This window comes from Melozone crissalis, unplaced genomic scaffold (assembly GCF_028551555.1).
Source record: "Melozone crissalis strain CALT ecotype California unplaced genomic scaffold, PUWL_Pcris_2 ptg000088l_1, whole genome shotgun sequence".
NCBI classification, from domain to species: domain Eukaryota; kingdom Metazoa; phylum Chordata; class Aves; order Passeriformes; family Passerellidae; genus Melozone; species Melozone crissalis.
The window spans coordinates 74,851-83,867 of record NW_026535865.1 but is presented as its reverse complement, the minus strand read 5'-3'; the positions used below and the strand labels follow the sequence as shown (position 1 = coordinate 83,867).

The 9,017-nt window shown below is 48.6% G+C and overlaps 1 protein-coding gene across 1 annotated transcript; it reads left to right on the top strand.

Moving 5' to 3' along the window:
* The first annotated feature begins 3,333 nt into the window (after positions 1 to 3,333).
* NDUFA11 (NADH:ubiquinone oxidoreductase subunit A11) lies at positions 3,334 to 6,681 on the top strand. The gene is made up of 4 exons (XM_054291053.1): positions 3,334 to 3,448; positions 3,541 to 3,633; positions 5,507 to 5,629; positions 6,488 to 6,681. Exons 1-4 carry the CDS (start codon positions 3,367 to 3,369, stop codon positions 6,598 to 6,600), a joined length of 411 nt encoding a protein of 136 aa, XP_054147028.1. The 5' UTR covers positions 3,334 to 3,366; the 3' UTR covers positions 6,601 to 6,681.
* The last annotated feature ends 2,336 nt before the right edge of the window (positions 6,682 to 9,017 follow it).

Here is a 9,017-nt window from a genome sequence, read left to right as displayed (position 1 = left end):
GTCAATCGACTCCTTCTTCACTGTCCAGTGGTGGAGATAATTTTTTTACATCTTGATTGGAGGTCAGATGTTACCATAGTGCGAAAAACACCAATCACTTGTCTTAAAATTTCAAAAGTTTAATAGTAATAAAATGGTTATAAAAATAATAACAATTAGAGCAATAAGAATTTGGGCAATCAGAGTTAGGACAATAAAGGACAATAAAAAAGCAAAGAGTTACAGACATCTGGATGCTTCCTGGGCGTTAAGCCCCCAAAAAGCATAACCACTAACAAAGGATTAACCCTTAAAAGCAATAGCCTGTTGCATATTCATATATCTCATTCATGATGCAAACATTCCTTTCAAGCTAGGGATTTTTCTGTTTATTGTCAACTTCCCCCCCTTAATCTTGTAAATCATTGTTTGGCTCCTCAGAGTCTGGAAGGAGGTGGAAGGAGTCTGGTTTTCCCCAATAGGGAGGCAATAATTCTTCTTTTGAAATTTTGGTGTCTTGTTGCTGTTATCTCTGTGAAGAATTTCTTGATCATCTTATCCATTCCTTGAGCTAGTTACAAAAAGTATCTTACATCACATAGTTTCTATTTTAATATGTTATAGCCTAAAACTATATTTACACACTACTTAACAAGGATTAATACAGTACTAACAGTACTACAAAATTAATACAACATAACTTTCCAACATAACACATATAGCATTCCTTTTAATATTTGCGAAGACCCAATCCTATAATATGCATTTTTCACATGTAGTAACAAGCTGACCCTCCCAAATGTCCCGACTACCCAGGCCATTCTGTGGTAACAATGCAGGGGGGGAGAAACATAACTATACATCTACAAAACTTCTCTAAACATATACATCATATTTGCTCTTTAATTGTGAGAGTCAACCATCGCATTACTCATCTACAACACAGTTATCTGCATCTTGTAGTACAATGGGAACTCCCTCTCCCTGTTTAAGCAAGTTTAAGTTTTTTCTCCCTGTATCAGCAAGTTTATTAATCAGCAGTAAAATCATTTGGAACCAAGTTAGTTTTTAGGAATAATGTTACATTAATTATGCATTGCTTTCCCTGGAACTTGCCTGTTTATAGTAAGGTAACTGTTCTCTCTTATTGTAGCTTTCTTAACAGCATTGACTGCCCTGGGAGGGTCTGCAGCCCAAAGATATGTATCTGCTGAATGAACCACTACCAGGAGCGTGCAGCAGGTGAGCTGCAGTCTGTCCTCGAGGCAAGTGGAAAGCTGTAGACAGCAGTGTGCTGAGTCTTGCAGCTGCAGGCATTGTTCCTGCTGCAAAGCAGGAGATCTGTGAATTCTCTGTCCCACCTCCCTTGTCAGTGGAAGACGCATTAGGAATTTGCTGCATGGGATATGGTCTCAGAAGACCATTTAACAGCTGCTTGGATCCCGAAAACTATTTGTTACTTAATGGCGTAGAGTCTTGCCCTGTGCAAGATTCAGTGGCTTCTGTATGGTTTTTATTGGGGAAAGAACATTTGCAGCATGTGCCACCCTGCAGGCAAGTGTTTTCTCCATCCTGCTGTCTGGAAGGGTCACACAGCCCTCCATCTGGTGTGCTTAGGAAGAGCTTTGGAGAAGGGGTAAAGCTGTTCTAAAAAATGCATCCTTTATTAAAGCACCAGTGAGAGCTTGATGGTGGCATTGGTTCTGTGTGTAAGAACAGCTAGCTCTCCGGCACGCAGAGGAAGCAGTGCCCAAGCCGAGGGTCAGTGGAAGGCCCTGTGTTGTGAACGCACTCCACACCCACTCCTTCTGACCCTGAGACAGCTCTGGAACAGAGAGGGTTTGCCTGCTGCGTTGTGAGCACACCCCAGCACACCTCTGGTGTGATACAGCACAGCTACCGAACCCCGGTCATGTCCCTTCTCCTTTTCCTGCTACAGGGCTCATGAAGCTCCAACTTTACTGCCAGCAGGACAGAGCACCACAAAAAATTCCTTTATAACGGAGCAGTAGCATCCAACTCCAGCTGTTTTGAGCTCCTATCGGAAAGAGATACTGTGGGGGAGTCAGCATACTGGAAAATGCAGAAATCAAGTATTTAATATGCTTTCCACATACAGGGAAAAGAGGTAGGGAGGTGAAAAAGCTTGAGCTAACAAAGATACAGTTGTAGACTTCTTCACTCAGATCCTGGAGTTATTTCAAGAGTCGGGAAAACAACTGGAACAGCTTTGCTTGAAGGGATGTCACTGATAGGGGAGATGCATGCTAATGTCTTTACAAACCCATTCGATGGGTGAGGGTATGGGTGCTAATGTCTTTGAAATGGCTCTTAAAGTCTCTAGTAACTTCAAGCAGGTTTGCTACCCAGCCCAGATAGCCCAACTTCTGAAACAGACAAGCGGAGGACAAACCTGAACTTCTGAACTTTGGGGTAAAATAACAGCTTCAAGGGGGAATATGTGGTAAGGCGGTTCGGGAAGGCTCTACCTTCCTCGTACCTCAGCCAGTGGGAAAAGGAAGAGGGCAACATGCAACCGGGAATTTGGGATAAAAGGAAGCTGCGTCCTCTGAAACCTCGAGAGAACAAAACGCCATGGGCGTGTGTCCCAGTGGATCCTCGCCCTTTATTCAAATAAAATTGCAGGACTCCTCAGTCTCCTTTATGGACATTGGCTTTTCATTGTGTGATTTTCCATATATCACCAAGAAGCACAGTAGAGTTGTCTTTTCATTGGTGTACTGTGGACAACTAGAAAAATCAAGGTATACAGCATCTCTATAACCTCTGTCAAAGCATGCTTTTTATTTCTGCAGGAAAGAGGAACCATACAGCAGTATAGACACAGACAGCGAACTAAATCAGAATCTTTGAAAATTCATTAAAAATATTTCAAGCGCCAATAAGTAAGAGTTGTAGACCCTACCAAAAACAAAACCAAAAGCGAACCACAAACAAAAAACAACCCCTCCCCCACAAAAACGCAAAACACCCACAACAAAACCAAACCACACTGATCTCCCCACCCTGCAAGCAGACAGCAAAGACAAAAGGGAGGGTCACAGCCCCGGGATTAGGCAAACAGCCTGGGAGCCGCGGGTGGGGCACCTGGGAACACCAAGTAGAAATCCCTTAGGCCAGTGACGGCGCGGGTGCGCTCGGGCAGCGCCCGGCCCGGCCCGGCCGGGGGTCCCGGTTGGCGCGGCGCGGACGGGCCCGGCCCGGCCCGGCCCGGCCCCGGTTCCGGCTCCCCGCGGGGCGGGGCGGGGCGGGGCGGGGCCGCTGCCCTCGTCACGCGCGTGCCCGCGGGACGATCCCTGGCCTCGCCCCCTCGCGGGGCGGGGCCGCGCCGTCCTCTCGCGAGAGCTCGATCGTGCCCTTGCCGCCATGGCGGGCTACTGGGACGGGCCCGAGGGCGAGCAGTGCCCGCAGCGCACCTGGCTCGCCACGCGCGTGGGCGCGGCCGCGGGTGGGCACCGGGGGAAGGGAGGCACACGGGGGGGGCGGCCGAGCGGGGCCTGGGCTCGGGCCCGGCCGGTGACGCGCAGTGCTGTGTTGCAGGCCTGGTCGGGGCGGCGTATCGCATCATCCTGCTGCGGCCCGGCTCGGCTCTGGCCGCACTGCAGACGGCAGCGGCGGACAGTGTCACGATGGGTAAGGGCCGGGCCCCTCGGCAGTGTAACTCTAGGACGGAACTCCGCAGGGACGCCAGCCTCGCCTGCGCCCGGTGTGGCTGCGCCCTCACTTTTGCCTTTGCCTCTGCCCCTGCACGGTTTCGGTGGTTCTCTCTTCCACCGGGCTTGGGTGGTTGTTTAGGCAAGAGACAGAGCAGTGAAATGGAAAGACATATCCTTGATTTGCAGGTGAGGTAACATATTTTTTGCAATCTAGAGTAAAAGGTACATTGTGGTTTTTTTTGTATTTTTAGAGTACTCAGTTTGTAGGCAACAACATAGTATGAGCAAATTTAGGTTTTTGCTTAATATATTTAGGTATTGTATTTTATAAAGTGCGTTTGCTAAAGAACAATGCAGTATTTTTGGTGGCAAAAGGAAAATAAACGTGGGGTTTCCCCCGTCATGTTCTATAGACAAGGAGAAACTATGCAGTTGTCTTGAATGGTCTTTGGAAGAGAAAGTGGATGCTGAAGAGAGGAGCAGGAAGCTGAAGGGGCTGCATGGTTGAAGCTCACTCTGTCCCTTGTCAAGTGCAGTTTTCCTCTTAGCATACTTTTGCTTTTCAGTCTAATTGAATGGTTTGTGCCACCTCTGCCTCTCCCTAAGTGCTGGTGCTCTGAGATGGGGCACAGTCAGTCCAGGTTTGCGTTTTTGCGTAGTTTGACTCTAAACCAGGATCTGGCATATCCTCTAATGAGCTGAGGTCGTTATGAAGGCACTGGATCATGTAATCAGCTGTGATTTCAATAAATCCCTTAATCCTAAACAGGCATATTGGGTCCTCAGTTTCATACCTGAGGAAGGGTTTGTCCTGCCTGCTGTTCAGGAGCCACACCTCATGGCCTCAGGCTGTGCATTTTGCCTACAGATGCCTTGGTTCAAAGCAGGGAGAGCAGGAAAGTTGAAATGCAGTCCTAGGTCTGGGGGTTTTGTTTCTGCAGTGCTCTTTTCACTTGATTTTGGCATCAGCATAATTCATTTTCTGCATAGGTTTGTAACAGGAGCTGCTAGTTTTATATAGGGATTGAAATTTTTTAACCTGGATACTTTTGTTGTTCCCAAGAAAGGCGAATTGAAATCTGCAGATGCTGCCTGGTGGACAGATTCATGTTTCACGATCAAGAGTTTATACTAGATACAAACCTAGCTTTTCTTGACACAGCTCTTTGCCAAAGTTTGCAATTATATCAGTGTAGGGTCTGATGGGATGAAGTGTGTAATTCAGTGGACAGGGTGCTTCTACTTTGCAGTTTCTTAGTTCAATTCAAAATTTTTCATTTCAAAGTCAGTTTACAAACAAGAATAATTTACAAACTCAATTCATTTTCCTGCTATCCAGTAATCATTGTGAGCCCCAGGCAGGCAGAGGAGGAAAGTGCCAGGACTAGCAGTGTAGAGGGAGAGCAGAGCCCTCGGGGTTGCTCTGCCTGGTGCTGTGAGGTGGCTTCACAGGGACTTGAGGGCTGAGTTACAGTGCAGAGTCCAGGCACAGCTGGGGAAGTGGCTGCACAGACACCACTGCTCCCCTCCTTTCCCCCCAGCTGTCAGGGCTGCCCCGTGCCTTGTCGGGAAGGGCTGTTAGGTGATGCCCTGTCAGCATGTGGTGCTCTTTGGGGGCAGTGGGTGTGGGGTGCTCTGAGGCTCCAGCTCAGAGCAGTGCAGGGAGAGAAACCCAGGGAAGCTGAGTGGGACTGAGTGAATGCTGAGTCTCACTGTAGCAGCTGGGCTAGGATGTCCCTGGGAAATGGATCTTCATTTGCCATTGTAGTCACTGTGAATATTGAAGTCGTGCTCAGTGTGAATTCTCTGGTCCTTGAGGATTTTGATTTTGGTTTTTTACTTCTTTACAGCTACACTGGGAGCTGTGTTTGGCTTAAGTACCTGTCTCACTGCCCAAGTCCGGGAAGAGCCTGAGGATCCTTTGAACTATTTCATAGGTGGCTGTGCATCAGGAGCTGTCTTGGGAGTGAGAGGTAACTGGACAATGTCTGCATTGAAATGTGCCCTTGCTGGCTTTAGAAACTTCTCAATTGGGGAAAAATGTTAAAGAATGTTATGTCAGGCTTCTTTGGTAATGATTCATCTCAGCCTCTGTTCATGCCAGTTTCATTGGTATTGTGTGGGCCTGATAAAATAAATATGGCTGCGGGAGGGGAGGATGCCAAACGGGACATGAACTGATATACAGAATGAAAGGAGAGCTCACTCAGTACTGGCAGTTACAGCTACTGCTTGTACCTTAAAATTGCACGATAGGAAAAACATGGTTGTAGAAATCCATGTTTTCTTGGCAACAAGCGTGATTTATTTTAGACAGCAAGTACAATCTAGTATTTGCCTTGTGAATTCGTCGCATAGTCTGAGGGACAAACTGTGTCCTGCTGCTGTTGCTCCTGTAGCCCTTTGTAAGGCTTAAACAGCTCCTGCAGATACTGACACAATTCTGTTTTCTTTAGACATTCATCCTCCAAACCAAAGAAGTGAGGGATTTTTTTAAAGTTGTAACTGTGGTGAAATATAATTAATTTTTACTTGTCCTGGTTGTGAGCTGATGAGATTTCAAAGCAGTGATTGCTATTTTTGTCACTCAAATGAGCCATTTAAGATTGCCACTTAAGGGGATGGGGCAGTGGATTACTGAAATTGATATCTCAAATTTCAAGCCATAAGCATGAGAACTCAATTTTGTAAAAAGGTCACTTTTCCAATTCCTCTGGCCAAACAATGTTGCTGATGGTCAAAGGACTTATGAAAAATGGCAGTCTATCAAGATCTATTGCAAAGGACTTGCGCCTTAATGGATCTTTTCTGGTTTGATGTGTTTTCTTCAGCTCACAGTTACCTCACTGGCACCACAGCATGTCTGGGGTTCGGAATCACTGCAGCTCTCATGAAGATTGGTAACAAGGAGGGCTGGAGACTGACAGGACCTCCCAAGCTGTGAATGTCACCTTTCCCCCTGTGAGCTGGCTTCCAAATGCTGTATGTACTTAGGACGTCATGTAATAAAGATTTGGTCCAATCAGCAGTTGTCACAACGTGGTGGTGTCATGCGGCTTTTTCCTGGCATCTGGGCTGAGGTGCAGAAAGCTGGAGCTGCTGAAGAGGAAGCAGCATGTTCTGCTCTGGGTGCGATTTCTGTGCACAAGTTACTTTGCCTCCATGTCTCAGTACTGTGTGCTCAAGTGTGAGCACTATGCTGTAGCTTCAGTGAGCTCCTGAAGCTTAGGTTCTTGTAGTTAAGTGGGGCTTCTTGACAAGGTGTGGAATTACATGCACTGAGCCCATCAGTGAGGGTCTCGAGCGAAAGCTTCTGAAGAAGTGCTTGACTCTGAGCTGAAGATAGGGAAGGTGGGGTAAGGAAGAAGTTGTGGGTTGCTCACAATGTGTTTGAGAGCCTGGAGTCTTTCTCCAAAAAGCATTTCAGGAGGTCTAGAGCTAAGTGCTTCAGGGTTGAAAGTGAGGAATATCTGAGGCTGGAAGGGACCCCTGAATGCCAGCTGAGAACTGGAGCAGGTACCTTATAGGTATATCTGGTTGACTTTTTTATGAACAAACAAGTGTGTCCTGCAAACCCACTACAGAGATGGAGAGCATGGAGGCACAGGATGTGCAAAGAGAGGTGAGAACTGGATCCTTTTTCCTGGAGAAAAGGTCAAGATTTGATGTGATAGGACTTTTTCACTACTTAGTGGCTACAGAAAGTAGAGGCTCAGGTGTGCAGTGAAGGATGGGAAATAACAAGATAGGGAAATTCTAACTAGATAGAAAAAAAAATCACAAGCAGGATAGGTAAGTGCTGAAAAATGGACTTGTAGAGGATGTGAGAACATTTTTGGGGACACAGAATTCAACTGGACATGTGGGAACAGTGTGGTACAGAGATGGGTGCATGAGTTACAGAGACAGAGAATGTGGACACGGGAGACACAGGTGCATGGGGGAGGGGACAAGATGAGATTGGGGCACCAGAGGACATCAGAGGGAGGGATGGTGACACTGGGACACAGTCGCAGCCATGGCAGGCTGTGTTCCTCTGGTATGTGCTCTGTGTGGGCTGCTGGGGTCCTGGGTGTTTGCGGGGTGCTCCTGGGGGCACTTGAGGCTGAGCCAAGGGGCTGGTATCCTCCTGGAGCTGAGACCCCCAGCTCTTTGGGAGTCAGTAGCCCAGCACAGCTCTCAGGAGCACAGCAGGTGGTGGTGGACCTCTCTACCCCGTAATGGGGGTGGGGGAGTAGGCAATTGTCTCTTTCCTACCCGAAGGCTTGGGAGGGGGCTCTACTTCACCCTGTGCTCTGGAGAAGATCAAGGTTTATAGAGGGGCCTGAGGGGCCAGGGGTCCCCAGCAGTACCTGCCCAGGGTAGCACGGGGTTTACAGAGCTCCTGTCAGCTTCAGCTGGCTCTGCTGCCTGTCATCGGAGAATTCAGTGATCACTGTCCCAGCCTGGGGACTCTGGGGCCTTGGACCTCCCTCTGCCTGAGCCTCTCCCGGCTCCTGGCTGGGGCCACGTGTTCTGTCCAGTCTATAATTACCCGGGCACATTCCTAGGGGGTCACAGAAGTTCTGCAGAGCAGCAGCAGGCGGTAAGGGGTGCATGGCACAGCCTAACAGGCCACACAGTAATGCAGGGGCACGGAATACAGCAAGCGCTTCATGGGGCTGCAGTGCATGGCCTGAGCAAGGACAAGCAACACGGTGGGGGCAAGGGGTGGCAGTAATATGATAGTCAGCACACCTCAACAGTATGCAGTGCAGGGGAGCATGACATGTGACATTGCAGACAGCATTGCAGGATAACGCATCACAATGTGTGACAGACAGTGTGAGACACGACAGGCAGTGCACAGCAGGCATTGCCATGCACCAAGCAGGAGTGGCAGGCACTTTAGTGGGGACCAGCAGCTTGGTTACTTGTTGGGCCATCAGTAGTTTCAGCTATGGGGCAATGGCTGAGGAAGGGTGTGGTTGTGTGTGCTATGGGACTGAAGCTCTGAGTGATGACAGTGGCCTGAGCTATGTGGGGCAGCAGCATTGGCTGTGGGTCAGTAGCTTCATGCTAAGGATTCGGAGATAAAGCAGGTGAGATCAAGCTCAGCTATGGGGCAGTGAAATGGGATGTTGTTCTCACCTGTGGAGCTGCAGTTTTGCCAAGAAGCATCAAATTCAGTAATGGAGCAGTAGCAGAGCATGGTGGCCCTGGCTGTGGGGTAGAGAGGCTTTGGTGGTGGATCCGGTGGCTTTGCTATGTGGCAGTGCCAGTAGCAAGACCCCATGTCCCCATCCAGTACTCCTGCCATGGGCCAGAGGCTCCACCTGTAAGACAGCTCCCTGACACCCTGTTCCATGTGTTTCCACAGGC